This window comes from Protopterus annectens, chromosome 1.part1 (assembly GCF_019279795.1).
Source record: "Protopterus annectens isolate FY-2018-M chromosome 1.part1, PAN1.0, whole genome shotgun sequence".
Lineage (NCBI taxonomy): Eukaryota > Metazoa > Chordata > Ceratodontiformes > Protopteridae > Protopterus > Protopterus annectens.
Window position 1 is genome coordinate 1,372,634,684 of NC_056726.1, and position 17,500 is coordinate 1,372,652,183.

General features: G+C 38.5%; 1 protein-coding gene across 1 annotated transcript in view; it reads left to right on the forward strand.

Annotated features, from left to right (window-relative positions):
- Nucleotides 1-17,500, forward strand: part of DCC (DCC netrin 1 receptor) — a 2,283,601-nt gene that overhangs the window by 1,278,885 nt on the left and 987,216 nt on the right. The window contains exon 9 of the mRNA XM_044089014.1: nt 1,556-1,710. Coding sequence (XP_043944949.1) covers nt 1,556-1,710 — 155 coding nt within the window. The remainder of the gene's footprint in view (nt 1-1,555; nt 1,711-17,500) is intronic.

Genomic DNA, 17,500 nt, shown 5'->3' on the forward strand with positions numbered 1-17,500 from the left:
GTAGCAACTGTGTTCAGTCATGAAGGAGTCCTCACATTGTAGTCTAATTGGATTGCTAGTATTCAGTAATTTCTCCTGAATCAATGCTTTCCAAGTAATAATCTGTCATGAATAACTACATTTGGAAGTCAATTATCTTACAAAGAAATTAAAATTTAGTGTAATTCCTTTTATGTTTATACTAGTGTCTTACAATTTGTTTCTAATGACTGCAGCATACATTAGGACATATTTGTGTATTTGCTGAACTGGAAGGAAGTAGCAGTTCCAGTTGATGTATTAAAAGTTAGAAAACATAAATGTTAATTTGGATGAAGACCTGTTGTTTCCTGAACTTGATCCAATGTTTAAATATTTATTTCTTGGGATTTATGTAATATAGGTTAGAAAATGACATTGATTCTTATAAGTCTAGGTATGTGTACATGTGTGTGTGTGTGTGTGTGTGTGTGTGTGTGTGTGTGTGTGTGTGTGTGTGCGCGCGTGTGTGTGTGCTGTTATACGGAGTATAGCATTTGATTCATATACATATAGATATATATATATATATATATATATATATATATATATATAGATATAGATATATATATATATATATATATATATATATATATATATATATATAGGCACACTTACTTTCTTAACCAGACTCGCTCTGTGTATTAATGTACCCTGTGGAACTCTGTTGAGTAAATGTGTTATTCTTTAAACCCATTCTTTAATATGCCTGAATTACTTAAATGCTAACAGATGACTGGCATTTTCAACACCATTGTAAAAAAAGCACTGTCAGCAAATGATAATAAACTTTTAGTAAACTCTATTGCAAAATGTTCCTAGCATATAAGGAATATTCTAGAAGAAGAATTGCTAGGTCTGCTTATCATGGGATGTGACTGCAGTTAATTAGTATGCAGAACTCATACATATTTGTGTACCAAGTTGTTTTATATAACTGGACCATTTTCCCTTATTGTGAAGTCATGTACTCATCATTATGTCATTTCAGATTGAAATACGTGTGTACAATGAAATGTTTTGGTATAAAATAAAAATGATTATATAAATCTTCTTTGTTTTGTTGCTCAAAGGTTCAGTTAAGAAAGAAAGCCAATGCAAACCTATATTTTCCTATGGAGTTTGCCATAAAATAACCCTTGCACGAAAGATGAAACATGTCTTTAAAGTTTGAAAAATGCATTTTTTTTTTATATTTCCAAGGTGATTGTCATGGCATCTATACCATTAATCATAACATTGTTTTCTTAACTGAGACTTATACCAGTTTGCATAAACATTGTTGATTTTGATCTTTTATCATCTCTAGTTTGTTTGAAGCTTAATATTGTTTAGTTTGAAGAATTTTCCACAGACTTTCAGTGAAATAATGTTTTAAGTTGTGCCCTGCAGTTAAAGAGTTATTGTCATAAGCTTTACAGTGTGTGAGTTATTTATATATTTCATGTCATTTCATAATGCCTTAAGTAAATAAAAAAAAAAATCAATGTCGATGTGCAAAAGTAAAGTACGATAATACTTTTCTTATACTTCACAGGGAGCGAGCAGTCAATACATCGCAGCCTGGGACTCTTCAGCTGACAGTTGGAGGTCTGAAGCCAGAAGAGTCGTACTTGTTTAGAGTGGTAGCTTACAATGAGAGGGGACCAGGAGAGAGCTCAGAACCTGTTAAAGTATTTACAAAGCCTGAGTGTAAGTATTTCAAGTGCTGTTTGAGTGTGTTTAAATGACAGGAAACGGCAATTATAACAATTCCGACATTAAAATGACTCCCAGAGTAAAGAATCTGCATTCTCCTAATTCACTGAAATGCATGTGTGTGTGCTTGAATACATTTATGTACTATGCACAGTAACATTGGAAAGGACACTAAGACATGATGAGCAGAAGCATAATATCTTTTTGAATGGCCAAAAATCGGTGCGTTAAGTGGGCTACAATGCATCTCATTTATAGCCATAAAGGAGCTATTATTTGCATGGAGATCATGGCATTTTTAATGGGTGAAACACTGCAAGGAGTTTTATCAAGAGATAAATTCTGTCAGCTGTATGTAAAGAACTTATTTGGACTGAGACACGATTGACATGCATTCAAGAAATGCACGATAGCAAAGGATTCTTTCCATTTAGATGTTGTGGAATGTTAAAGCACAGGGTAGTTTCACAAAATGATCATTGACATATATTCATAGCTTCTGTAATAACAAGGCTGCTTCTTTGGAAGATACTGGAGATTCATTGTTAGAAGATGGTTGTTATAATATTTTTAATGAGCTATGGTTCTGAAAGGAATATTTTAATGGATAGTCTTGTATGATGTATCCTTTCAAAACTTGACTGAGATAAACTGTGTCCATGTCATATGAGGCACAGTACAAATTCCAGGTACTTTGGTGCTGTTATTATTTACCATTAGTGACACATCTCATTTTTGTTGTAATCCCAAAATATGAACATAATAGCTTTTGCATGATGTGTGCATCATTGTAATGTTTACCTCGGCAATGAATTCCAAAAAAAAAAAAAAAAATTGATAACATTTCCAACACTTTTACTAAGATATAAGAAAGTCCTCATCAGCTGTGGGTGACAATTAGATATTTAAGGCTTTATTACTGATTTATTGAAAATTCTTCATTATACACAGCAATTTAAGAAGAGTAACTGTGCATTCATGTCTAACTGTAAAGACTGCAGTTTAAATCCATTTACCACTTCTCTGCAGTTTATATTTAAACCAAAATATTTAAGTCTGCCATAGCTAGAATGATGAATTGAAACCCCATACGTTGAAGTGAGCACACTTAAGTAATAGATATAATAGTAAGCCAATAGAGCATAAAGCTGTTAAAGAGAACAAGAACAGACCGAATAGTGTTGGGTCACAGATTAATTGCTTTGGGACAACTATTGAGGATAAGAGTCAGATTGATATGTAATACTTAACTCTGAGTCACTCTGCACATTCCGCTGTGCTGCTTTGCAGCTATGTGCTTTGCAGCTTGTTGCATACCATTCTGGAAAAGATGAACATAATGTAATTGCACTGCTATGAAATTTAGGTCATCTGTACACTGAGAAAAATCCAAAATGATGGAAAGGCAGTCTATTCGCTTACATGAACTAAAGTTTCCTGGCACTGCAAATTCAGTACTTTTGCATAGTCACTTACTGGATTGAATTTATAATTAAAAAAAAAATCATTCTACTTTGATGGGTTGTGCATTTTTGACAGTATCTTGCACAAAAGGAGTTATAATCAGATTTCAAAATAATAAGTGATGCAGAGACAATTAGAGAAGGAAAAAAAAATGAAAAATTTGTTCTTCAAATACAGAGGAAGAATTTTGCATATGTAAAAAGTCTAGTGACATCTTTCATCCAAGATGGTTGTTTTTCATCAAATTGTTTAAAAGGTGAGCAATTTGAAACACGTGGAGGTCACTTGTTTTAGGGCATGGTCTGATGAGGAAAAAAAAACTTTAAATGGAGTAAAGCAGAACTTTGCTGCATTCTACCAATACATCTGAGAATAAACAAGTTAATGCTGTTTGCAGTGTCACTTTTAATAATACGGAGGAGCTGCTCAGTTGCCTGACTATTCCAGTAGCTCATAAGCAGCTTAAAGGGATGCCATTTAGATCATATAAAAGAAGAAAAAAAACAATGCTGACTATAATTTTTAAAGTTTTTTTTTACCAGATTAGCAGTAAGGAAAACATATCCTATCTGTCTTAGTAATTGTACTATAAGGTAATATGACCTTTCAGTTATTGAAGTAAACTCCATTTAGCATTTCATTTTATGCATTCTGCTGCTAGCATAATTTGCACGTTTATAATCATGGTCCCATTAACAGGAAAATAAAAACACTGTATTCATCTAGGTACCCCCGCCAGCCATCGACTCACTTCTGTGCTCTATACTTATGCATAAAATACAACAGATGTCATTCTCCTCCTCCAGCACATTAAGGCATCCCCCTATGATCTTTTCACAAATTCTGAATTACTCAGCACTGCCAGGAACCACATTTTACTTGTCATGGGAGGTAAAAAGTTTTAAAAATGTTATCCCATCTTATGGGAATTACCTCCCAGCAGAAATTTGCAATAAAACCGAAAACTCACATTTCAGAGCTAAACTGCTACTAGACCACCTTAAAGACTTTTATGCATGTTGTTGATTTACAGGTGAAACAGAATCATTACTAGCTGTAATCATGCACGTGAAATTTGAGCAAAAGTATCCTTTATAGTTGAAGAGTCTGTGATACAATATCTGCTACATTTGTACTATAACACCTATAATTCACAGTATATATCTGCCCTTGTAAAAATTGTTTAAGACCCATCCTTGAATATAGTAATGCATACTGTTATTACAGGAAGTGCAAATGTGGCAGCACAGGAGCACAGTGATTGTCTTTTCATGGTGTTAAGCTGTACTTGTGCATGTGCACACACACACACACACACACACACACACACACACACACACACACACACACACACACACACACACACGTGCACTCACACACACACACACACACACACACACACACACACACACACACACACACACACACACACACATACACGTGCACTCACACACACATACACAAACACACACACACACACACACACTCATACACGTGCACTCACACACACACACACACACACACACACACACACACACACACACACACACACACACACACACACACACACGTGCACTCACACACACATACACAAACACACACACACACACACATACACACACACACACACACACACACACACACACACACACACACACACACACACACACACACACACACACTCACACACACATGTGCACTCACACACACATACACACACACACACACACACACACACACACACACACACACACACACACATGCACCCACACACACATACACAAACACACACACAAACACACACACACAAACACACACACACAGACACACACACACACACACACACACACACACACAAAACCCTATCCTGTCTCTCCCCTAACTAACACACACACAGTCATATACATACATTCGCACATGAATTCCCACACATATACATAAGCACACACCCCTTGACACTACCTGTCTGCTAAACACTCTGACATTTACCTGAACCATTCTTCCCTGGGAAGCCACGATAGCATTTAACGTGGCCACATAGTCTGCCACTGTGCTGTACACCTTCATGCACCTTGTTGGGACTGTCCCTACAAAGGAAATGGGGCTTCATATTAGAAGAACAAAAACCCTAAACCGAGAACGCTCACATGAGCGAAAATTACGGTGATCAAAGTTGCTATTGTGGTGGGCTGCACCCCCCCCCCACACCCCCGATAACTATATATTCTAACTCCAAGGTCGCACTACAGTGAGGAAAGGGCAAATATCCCACTCCTCACTGTAACATGACCCCGCAATCCCACTTTTTATTCCTGGCATTTTTGCTCATGTGAGCATTTGCGGTTTAGGGTTTTCGCTCTTCTAATATGAGCCCAGGAAATGGTTACCATAAGGTTTTAAAGTCATATACATTTCATGTACACCAACAGGTAACCTTTCTGCATTGAGCTCAAAATCTCCCGTATCTACCAATCTATAGTTTATCCTTCTGTAGTTCCATCTCTGCCTTAATACTTTTCATATCCCAGAAGCTGTACCATGGCATGATCTGTTTTGTGTGATGTCTCAGATCTGTCCCTGTCACCATTACAGATACTGGAGAGAGAAATCATATATGTTCCTCATTCATTCTTCATTTTCTGTCTAACTACAGTTCCCACCAAGCATTCGCCACTTTTCTTTCCCTCTTTTTCTCAGTATTTGCACATCCCAGTATCCTACTAGTAGATTAAGGTCTCTTATGACTGTGGGCATTATCGTTTTTATGCATTTCCTGATACAAGTTCAGTATGTCATCCTTCATTTCTGCTGCTGCTGGATGTCTGGTTTCTGCATTCATTTATCTGTCCTTCTCTCCCTTCATCAACATTCACTGTCACACTCACATTTATCATGTGTTATCATGAGTGGCAGCTGGTGACTTCAAATCAAAGGGAGGCTGCAGTATACAGCTAAATGGGTGGGGTCAATGTGAAGGTGTGTCCAACTATGAAGTGGCGGAGCTATGCTCAAAACCACAAAAACTGGGACTTTAATTAACTACACTGCCCTGGGTGCCAAACCGTCATTATGATAGTCCAATCAAGACAAAATGAAGTGGAGAAGAAAAAAAAATATTTCAATGCATTGGCTACATGACAGCTTGCTTAATATCTAGATGGAAACAAAAAGGTTGTGAGGCATGAAAAAATAAATTACTTTTTAAATACATTACTGGAATGCCAGTCAAAGTCAAATATTAAAAAAACAAGCAGCACTCAATTTAAACCACTTTTCCTTGCACTGCAGTTCTAATTATAATTTATGTTCAGCTTTATAAAAGTACCAAGTAACATGCTGAAAGTAGCAATCTCTGAGATACCCCCACTTGTAAAAATGTTTTTTATCCAAAAAAGACCTGCTGCCTGACAACAACTATCTACTTATTTCATGGGGAAAACATGATCAAAGTAAGAAATGAACAGCAAACAAGAAACAAGCTCAAGATAAATTGCTTAAAAGATTACTGCACAGGTTATGGACCACACATGATAGAGTGGCATTCTGTTTAGTTTACGGGTAAAGCCTGCAAATATGACTGCAAGTCTCCAAAAAATGTAATGAGCTTCTGAAAATACTGTAATCCTTTCCTTTATTACAAATACTGTTATATGCATTTCAATACCTAAGGCTTATACGTTATTTAGTTATGTAAATATTCTCTGCATCTCTGCATGGCAACAACAACAACAAGGATTTCAATGTTGATAATTCTTTAACAGTATGCTTATTAAAGATTACTTGCATCTTACAATCTCATACAAGCTTACCTGATGGTCATTAAAGCATCTGCAACAACATGCATTTTCTGAATAATAATAAACATAAATCAACAGTGTAAAATTATGTCAGAAAACCAGAACATTCTGCATTATCAAGGACAGATGAAAAGCCACTGTAGTACTTGTGTCTGCCTTGGATGAGGGGATACTCTGCACACTTACACTGCATAACTACTCCTTGCTTTCCTTGGACACATCCAAAGTCACTACATGGGGGAGTGGGGTACAACAATGATGTCACAATTTAAAATGTCTCTGGCTGAAGGTGATGGCCCTGACAAATTTGTCATACCTCTCAATATCAAAGCAAGAAATATGGGCAAAGCCATAAGTAGAAGAGGGACAAAGGCCCCAAAATAAGGACAATTTTTAAATATTGCTCTTATAAACTTAAAAAGATAGTAGAATACTAGGTCTTACATTAGTATGATGTTTTTGAACGGTATGAAATCTGAAACTCAAATGGCTGTCATTATTTTCTAACTTTAATCTCTAATGATTTGTCACTAATTTGCCAGAAAACCACAATTCTGTGAAAAATGGACCAAAAATGTGATGCAAAAATATAAGATAGCCACACAATACAGATGGGAACCTGTCAAAGAAGGGACACTTTTAATATTGGTACTGTTAAACTGAGCAGCTGACAAAATAAGAGAATCTACATGCATTTCTGAAATAAAAGTAATCTATATCTCTGATCATTACAATTATTTATTAATTGTAAACCCTCCACATTTTCTTTCAAAGTTGCCATTTTGCGGAGGGATCATTAGGGGGGAGAGCAACATATTGAGCCAAAATTGGGGACGTTTGAGAGGTTTGGATATACTTCATTCTATAAAGCAATTTATTTGTGTGTACCTCTCAACCTTTTATTGCAGGATATCTGGACAAGGCCAGATATGTTGGGAGAACAAACAGTACTAAAATTGCTTTTGTGTAAACTTAGACACTTGATAGAATAACAGGTCTTGCTTTAGCATGCATTTTTCTGAAGGGTATGAAGTCTGAAACTCAATGTCTGTCATTATTTAGTGACTTCATTCCTAAATGATTTGCCAGAAAGTCACAAATTGTATGAGGAACAAACCAAAAATAAGAAGCAAAAATCTATTCATTCTGCAAAAATCTGGACAGTTGAGAGGTGTAGTTCAGCCGGAGCTGTCTTTGAGTTTGCCGCCCTTCCCCCCCTCAGAAAATCATGGTCAAATGGGGCCTCCCCCCTGCAGCCATTCCAGTGTCCCATTACTTGGCTATTTTGCCCTATTTATCATAAACACTATAATGTGCATACTGTTTTAGTTCTACAATGATTTGGATTTCATTTAAAAGTTTTATTTTACATTTTACAGTACAAACATGGAAAGACATCTGCTAAACAAAGCAATACAGTCGTACAATGAAAATAAACTTAGCATTAAAACTTCTCTGCCCTTGAAACTCACATTCATTGAAATAGTATTGAAACTCACATTCAAAGAAAATATATCTGGCCAGTGGGAGATAAAGATTAACTTTGGGCTGTTTTCAAATCATAGGCCCATTGCACACGAAACATTGATGCATTCTTTGATACACCTTCCTGATTGTATTAAATTATTTCCTGATTGTATTAAATTATATTATTTATATAGTACAGTACAGTTGTTAGAGCGCATTTTAAATTTATTGTTTTGAACATTTTTCCAGTAAACAATGAAACAAAATGCATACACCAATAATGACAAAACTGCTCAGTTCAGAACATTTCCATCATAAAAGTCTACTCAAACTTCTGCATTCCACCAGTATCAGTAAATATGAACAATCTCTGCAGAAATAAAAGTCATCTAAATAATTCCACATTAAAGAAATCTGTAACTAATGAAGAGGTTGCTGCTTGCAAACAACTTTATATTTCATTGTTTCATCTACAAATAAAGTGCCTGTTGCCCTTGAGGAATACATTGCCTATGCTACATTAAAAATGATAAGCTAGTCATATTGCAATAGGGAATGGATGGCAAACTGATAACAGGTTCATAGTTACTGGGTATCTCTGCCAAAGAGGACATTCTCTGGACTGCATCATCCACCCCCTTTAAAAGTACAACACAGTACAGTATCAGCAATGCATCTACATACTGTGGGAGTAGAAACCCAGCTTTCTGTATCAAAAGCAAGTATTCAACCTGTTATGCTATTAACAATGCAAGTAGACTCAGCATAAGCAGCACTAAACTTCTCTTCCCCTGAAGCTTTCGGCTCCTTGTAAAATTCACTTGACACTCAACTGTATCTCCCAACTTTGCAGCACAAGAAATGAGGAAAAAAACAAAATGTATTGGGGGAGGGCAAAAACCCAAAATCCAGGGACACATTTTAAACATTGCTTGTGTAATCTTGTAAAGTTGCTAGAATAAAATGTTGTGTTACCACCATGTGTTTCACTGCCAAGTCTTGAACCTAGGACACTATGCACTAGTCAGAGCAACATACCACTATACCAAATCAGCTATTTCTTAAAAGACAGGAAGACTAAAACTTAAATGGCTATCATTTAGTGAATTCATTTCTCACCATAGCTCTCAACCTATTAGCACAAAACAACTGGACAAAGCCAATAATGGGGAATACAGCCCCCAAATGTATTCAGTGAATTCAGTTCTCGCCATAGCTCTCAACCTCTTAGCACAAAGAAAAACTGGACAAAGCCAGTAATGGGGGAATACAGCCCCAAAATTAGGGACAGATTTCAAATATTGATCTTATAAACTTAGAAAATTGCTAGGATAAAAGGTATTGTGTTACCATATATTTTCTGAAGAATATGAAGTCTGAAATTCAAATGCCTGTCATTATTTAATGAAGTTAATCCTTCACTGATTACAAAAATCCAGAAAGACACAGATTTTATGAGGAAAAGAACAGAAAAAAAACATGAGGCAAAAATCTGGACAGTTTTCACAAGTGGTGGTGGGTAGGGAATTCAGGCTCTTGCTACCTGTACCCAAGGTACAGGATTTGAGCCTGAGTAACTCTAGCCACCAGGTATATTTAACTGGGGCATCACACACATGCAGACCAGAACCAAAAGATTCCCTTGTAGAGACTTTGAGAGAGATTTCAGACATTTCCCTTGCAGTATAACAGGATTCTAGCTGAGAACCAATCAGTAGTCACGTACGTCATAAAGTAGATGGGGATCAGACTGTGGACGTGACAGTCCAATCCACTTCTACTTTACTGCAGTTATAAACCACATAAATGTCTGGGCATCTGTACACTGATGCTTCTCTTCCTAATCTGGACTGGTTTAACAGCAGTCTGGATTGTTTTTTTTTAAACCCGAAACTCGCATGCATGTGCAGTTTGAGTTTTAACAGTGAGCCAGTCAGACTCGCATCTAGTATACAGTAGTGTACTCATTATTTAATCTTTCTTTCTTTTTTCTTTCTTTTTTTTACAGCTGGGGGGGTGGGACTGTAGGTTTGCATTCCAATAGCATCAGCCACCCCTGGTTATCATAGAATTCTAGGCTAACATCTCAAGGGAGCATTTTAAGCCTTGCCAAGTTCCAAAAATAAAATGTGATTGGTAATGGTTCCTAAATGTTTAGTGGAGGCTGTATATTCTTACATAGACAATTACAAGCTTCCTCTCTCTAGTAGAAACATGAATGTCAGACCAAGGGTATATTTGTGGTTCCCCATCTACTGGTCCAGGTTCTGCTTGAATAAATGCAGGGAAGAACTCTGACTCAGTTGGATCTGAAGCCTGTTCCAGAGAAGAGGGAGGCTCTGAGACACCTAATATCCTGTTTATGTTGCTGCTGAAATTTAAGTCCTTAGATTGGGTTTTTCAGATGATGGTTGTTTTCTGAATGTGTTACCGGTCCAGTAGTGCTGGATCTCAAGAAACTTTGCAGCCCAGACATAGGTTGCTTCTCAGCAGCCTGTAGAAAACCAAATTTAGGGACAATGATTTGAGGCAGTCTACATAGGATTTGTTTTCAAACCCTTGTATTCTTTTTGTGAGAAATCTCTTTGGGTGCACCGATTGCTACATATACCTAGTATACTAATGTTTCAATCAGTATATAATAAAGGTATGACATGCTACCATTTGCCTTGATGTGATGCATCATTTTATTCAAAATTGTAATTATTTTTGATGTTGTGGCCATAGTAAGAACAAGCAGAAGGACTAAACATTGAGCAAGAACAGTTATGAAAGAAAGAATATAGGACAGCAGAAAAGCATGAACTATAAAAATATGGAACACTACATGTATCCAACTTGCCTTCTGGGCTTGACATTTCTTGTTTGTGTTTCAGCAGAAGCTGACTTGTTGGTTATATAATTGGTTACACAGTAGTCATATTAATTACTAAAATTAAAGACAAATTGATTTAAAATATTTGACAGTTATTACAATAGCCAGCACAAACTTTCATGATTAAGACTACCAAGGAAAGTAAATATTTTGTCGTTGTATGCCCTCTTCCTTGAACATAGGTGTCGCCAATCTCCCTTCTGCTCACAAAACTCATTTATACCCTCAGTGTAGGATCAACATTTCGGGTTTTATGTCCAAAGTGTACCAAAGTAGTGTGGTTAGTGTTTGCAGCCTATAATCTACCAGCAAATCCATATGCTTTGACCTAAGATAGACAAACTATAAGAATGTTTTCACCTATAATAAGACAACAGAAACTTCAGGAGTCATAGCAATGAAAGTTCATAGAGTTTGCTGTACCCCAGGCTGCTATGAAGTGTTATCTGTTGTGTGTCTACAGCACCCATCATTACCTGAGAATAGGAGAACAGGGCACTGTCTGCTCAGCCACATCATACCCTATACATATGTTCTCATTCCAGTCGTCATATTGTACACAGTCATTGTCTCCATGTATTGAACTCTTATTCTCACAGACTGGTATGTTGGGGCTAGGAGTGCCACACTGCTGATGTTATAGAGATTTCTGTATGCCCAAAGCTTTTCCCAAGGGAAGTGTGCATATGCTACTGATACACTCCACCTCATCTGCTGTTAAGTGAAATGAAGCGCACCCTGTTTATTTACACCAAACCTCTGGGTCCCACCAGGAGCACTGAGGTGCAGAATCCTTTATCCTGGGAAAGAGACTTAGACAGTCACTGACTGATCTCTTCTTACCATACAACAACAAATCCTCTATGACCCAGGGCAGTAACTAAACCCAGACTACCTCTGCTTCAGGTAGAGAGTTTGGCACTGCGCCAAAGTAATAAGAGGTTTTCATTTTAACATTAAACCATCACCATGTGAGTTTACAGAATTCGTTTGCTGTTTGTTTGCTAGTAGATTTATGATAACTTTTAAATAAAATTTGATAATTAAAACAGCATGGTGAGATGTCATAATTCTTTTGCTGTAGGTTCGCAAATAGAATTATGATCATTTTTGAAAATAATTTGATAAAACTGTTATGATTTGTGCTCTCTATATTACTGTCTAATAATAACAAATACTGATGGCTAATAAACTTACTTTGCTTTCCAGATAGTAAATTGAGTGTCATTTGGGCAAATTATTTTTACTGTACTTTATTAAAAAGTTACATAAGAACTGAGTCTGCTGCCTGACTATCAAGTGTCATGTAGATGCAATTTATTGGATGCAAAACAACAAATACAACAGTAGCCCTGGTGGCATAGAATGCAAAACCCTGACTATGGCATAGGTGATCTGCTTAAGATTAACACTGCAGACATTTATTGTAACTGGCACAGGTGATAGACATAACCATCCTCAATGATGGTGGGGTGCAGCTGACCTTGCACTGGCACAATCCCTCAAAGGATGGTGGCAATGCAAATGCATGGCATGGGGGATTGTTGCCAAGCTACTCAACGGTGGTAACTTTAAGCACAGGTGTGTGGGAGCATGCAATCACAAAGGGAAAGGCATGTGAGCTTACACGGTGACACAGATCATGTCTCACTGCCGAGAGTGTAGGATTAGCCCATGTATTTATTTATTTTATTTGATATTTATTTATTTATCAGGGAGATGGATTTGCCGTTGTCTGTCTTCAGGCATGAATAAGCTCAGAGAGCAAGCATAAATAGTCAAAATCAAGAATGCAAATAGAAACAAAGTGCATATATTCAGAATATATGACATGCATAATTTAAAAGAGTATTGTACCAGAAGGTATGGTATATACAGGTAGTATATGCTAAGGACAGTAATAGTAAGAAGGGGAAATAAATATGTAACTTTGTAAAATTTATACAGTAAATTTATAAGGTAAATGTGGAAAGTGAAATTCAGAGGCAGATATCAAAAAGAAATGTACAAATATATATATTGACTTATGAGGTTTGCCTATTCACAAAATACCTTAATTTTCAAGAAGTCTGAGCTGGCACAGGTGACCTTCATGGCTGTCTGAATGATGACTTCTCTTGATGACTCTCAGGCCAAACTATACACAAGACCTCCCTATTATGGGGCATGAGGCATGAGTAGGTTGAGTCATTCTGAAGGATACTTGATGGTTGACAGGCACAGAAAAAGCATACATAAAAAAATGAGTATAACCACGTGCCACCAATAGTTCACTGAGCGACTTTCTTAGACTTCTTTGGGGTTAGACAGTCCCTGGAGGCACTTAGTATGAGAAAATGCAATTGCTCTCAAAGCATTTTGACATTTAATAATAATAATAATAATAATAATAATAATAATAATAATAATACATATTTGTTAACCAGGTAGGCCCTCTGGACACACAGTCCTTTTTCAGGAGTGTCCTGGGAGAAGTGGTAGAGTTATTAGCCCTGTAAGTAGAGTTTACTGTGATGTAGGTATCAGGATATTAATCCAGATGGTCCTTCATGCCTCTGAAGACAGAAAACTACAAGCATTGTTGCTATCTTGACAGCTGTCATCTTTACATGGTGAAAGAAGAATAGATATGGGTGTAGCCCTACCATTTCAAATATTTGTAATTGAAATTTGTCTTTCTGACATTTTTCAGGTCTTTAACATAGAGGTCCTGTAAAACATTTTAAAGTTTGCACACCTGGTTAATGAAACATAAACGTAATATGAAAAAATAGTCAGTATTTTAACATCTTAACAAAGTTAACAACTGTTATAGGTTCATAGGTTCATACTAGGCTATCTGCCCTAGGGCATTTATAAGCCTAGCCAGAGTGTGTTTGGCTTTCGCCACCCATTTTAAATGAATTTTGCTATGCCCTTTTTCTAGGTTAGTATACTGTGCCTCTGTCTAACAGTGACACAGAAGTGATACCCAGGGTAAACCCACGATCTCCCATCCACTCATCAAGATTCCTCTAGAAGAGAGTCAATGAGGGACTCTGCCTAACCTGGACTGGGATTTTATTCCAGACTGAAGGGAGCCTCTGGGTTATGAATCTGTCCCTCCAGCATGTCCTATTTATTTCAGTGCTAAGGTTCAAGTCTCTCGAGCGCATAGCTCGATGGGATTTGGATTTTCTGAGGTGCAGCATGTCCATTAATTCCGGGTTGGACATGGCTTTATACGTCAGGCACAGATCGCCTCTGAGCAGGTGGTATGCCACTGAGGAGAGCTGGAGTTTCTTTAACCGGGCAGCATATGGCATCTGTTTGAGCCCTTTGATCCTCTTGGTGAGGTACTTTTGGGGTCTTTCCAGTTGCTGCAGGTGTCTGGTAAGGTACATCCCAAAAGGGGCATTTCACTCAATTATGGTCCTGATGAGGGATGAGTAAAGAGGCATGATGACCTCCCCTGATCTAGATGTGAATCCCTTCATGATTAGGTGGGCTGTATAAAATGTTTTTCTAACCACTTTGGCCACGTGGTTTTCAAATGAGAGATTGCTATCAACTTGGGTCCCCAGGTCCCTAATTACGTCTTCCATACTTAATGGATTACCACCTATGTGGTAATTTGTGGGCACTTTGTTTTTGCCAAAGGGGATGACTATACACTTTTTGGTGTTTAGCTTGAGGCCATGGCTCTGGCACCAGTTGTCTGTTTCTGTGAGGCCCTTTTGTAGGATGCTTGTATCGGCTGGAGAGTCGATTATGGCACCTAGTTTGCAGTCATCTGTGAACTTGGTCAGTCACAGTCCTTCCGTGTTGGCCTGTACCTCCGAGAAATATATACCGAACAAGAGAGGTCCCAGGACTGGGCCTTGTGGGATGCCACTTGTAACTGGTTTGGAGACTGACATGGCTCCAGCAATTCTAACCATGTGGTTTCTGTCCTTGAGCCAGTTTGCAACCCATCTAGTGACATAGGGGTTTATATTTAAGCTGGTGAGCTTATCTATAATGCCCGAGTGGGGTATTGTATCGAAGGCTTTTGCGAGGTCTAGGTAGGCTGTGTGGACCACCTTCCCCTCATCAATGGCCTTGGTGACTGTTTCAAAGAAATCGACCAGGCTTAAGAGGCAAGATCTGCCCTTAACAAAGCCGAACTGGGTAGGATCCAGTGTCTGTAGGTCCCCAATATCTTTATTTATGAGGTCCATGATGATCCTTTCCATAGCTTTGCAGACCAAGCTAGTCAGGCTTATGGGGTGATAGTTTCCAGGATCCATTGAGGCACCATCTTTGCGGAGAGGGACCACTGTTGCTGTACGCCACTCTTTGGGTACATATCCTGTAGTAAGGCTGAGATCGAACAGTAGTTTTATGTTTGGGTTTAGCTCTTTTGGAGTTCATGTAGGACGCAGCCCAGGACACCGTCTGGTCCCATTGATGCTGTGTTTTTTGCTTTGGAGAGGGCGGCTCTTACCTGAGCATCTGAGATGTCAGGGGTGCAGCACTCTGATGGGATAGATATTTGCCCTTTTGGTGGGGAGGGGGAGAGATGTTTGCGCTGAACCTGTTAGCTAGGATGTTGGCAATGTCTGTGGGTTCGGTGTATTTTTTGTCATTTTTGACTAATTCTGAGCATATCTCGGAATTCCCACCCAGGTTCCTAACATAACTAAAGAAAGCCTTGTGATTATCCTTAGTGTCCTGTGCAAATTTTCTCTCAAAGCTGGCCTTAGACAATTTTAAGAGTGCCCGTAGTTTTTTGCTAATACTGATCAGAGATGCCTTCCCTTTTTGGGATTTTGCTCTATCATGTAGTAGATTCCTCCTTCTATTGTATAGTTTGTTTATGGCTGGGGTCCACCAGACAGGACGTCTGCCTTTGGAGGGTTGGGTCTTGGTTTTATTTGGGATTGCATGATCCATGCATTCCTGAAGGTGTTCATAGAATGCATTTATAAAGGATTCTGCGGTCTGGGCCATATTTTCCACAGGCTCGGGGGCTTTGAAGGATTCCACCTTGGTTTTGAGGAGTGTGAAATTTGCTTTAGAGAAGTTTTTCACTGTGGTTTTCTGGGCAGGGGGGGTGGGGTGGGGTCGGGATGTGAATATCCAGTGAGATTAGTTTTAGTCTGATCTTACCAGTGAGGGATACACTTCTGCTCTGGAGCATAGATCCCCCATGTTGGTGATGATTAGGTCCAGTATGTTTTCCCCTCTTGTGGGAGTGGTAACAAGTTGTTCCATAGCATTTGTGTTTATAAATTCTAGGAACCTTTGGGCTAGGGTGTTGGAGCTAGAGTAATGCTCGCAGTCTATGTTTGGGTAGTTGACGTCACCCAATATAATGGTGTTTGGAGAGACCTTCATATTTTCCAGTGTTCTCAGAAAGGCCGAGTGGAGTTCCTGGGTTTGGGAGGGTGGTCTGTAGCAGGCTATAAACTGAAAGGCAGTTTTACCCACTGTTAGTTGCTCATGGATAATCTCTGATGCTTTGCACTGTGCCACCAACCTGGAGGTGTGGGTATCTTTGACGAATATTGATACTCCCCCTCCTTTTGTAGTTCGTTCCAAATTTTGAGGCCGAAAAGCATGGTATGAGGTATAACCTGGTAGTGCTGAGGTGCTCTCGGGAGCCTTGAACCAGGCTTCTGTTACCGCACAGATATCGATGTTCTCCATGCTAAGGAGAGTTTCGAGTGCGTGCATCTTGAGGTTTAGACTTCTGGCACTGAGTAGCATTACTCTTAGTTTCTTATCCCTTGTGATACCTATAGAGGTGGGTTTGTCTTTTGAGCCTTGCCTAAAAAAGGCACTATGGGGGTGGCAAGAGCCTTTGCCATTATCCAAAAGCCCAGGGATGACAGGTGCAAGCCGTCCCTAGCGAAGCATCGTGGCTTGTCGAGCATGTCATCCCAGGCTGACAGGCATTGGATCCCCTTTGAATGACACCAATACTTAAGCCAATTGTTGAAATTGATCATCTTGTCTTCATATTGTGGCATCATTCTTGGTGAGGGTAAGATGCTACTCAAGGTCAGGGTCATACCGGCCTGGGCTACATGCTCAGAGAGCTCCTCTATGTCTCTTTTCATGTAGTCCAGGGAGGTACGTCTCAGGTCATTCACACCAGCATGGACAATGACTGAGTCATATTTGTACTTGCCTTGGAGTGACCTGAGTGCTGGTGTTA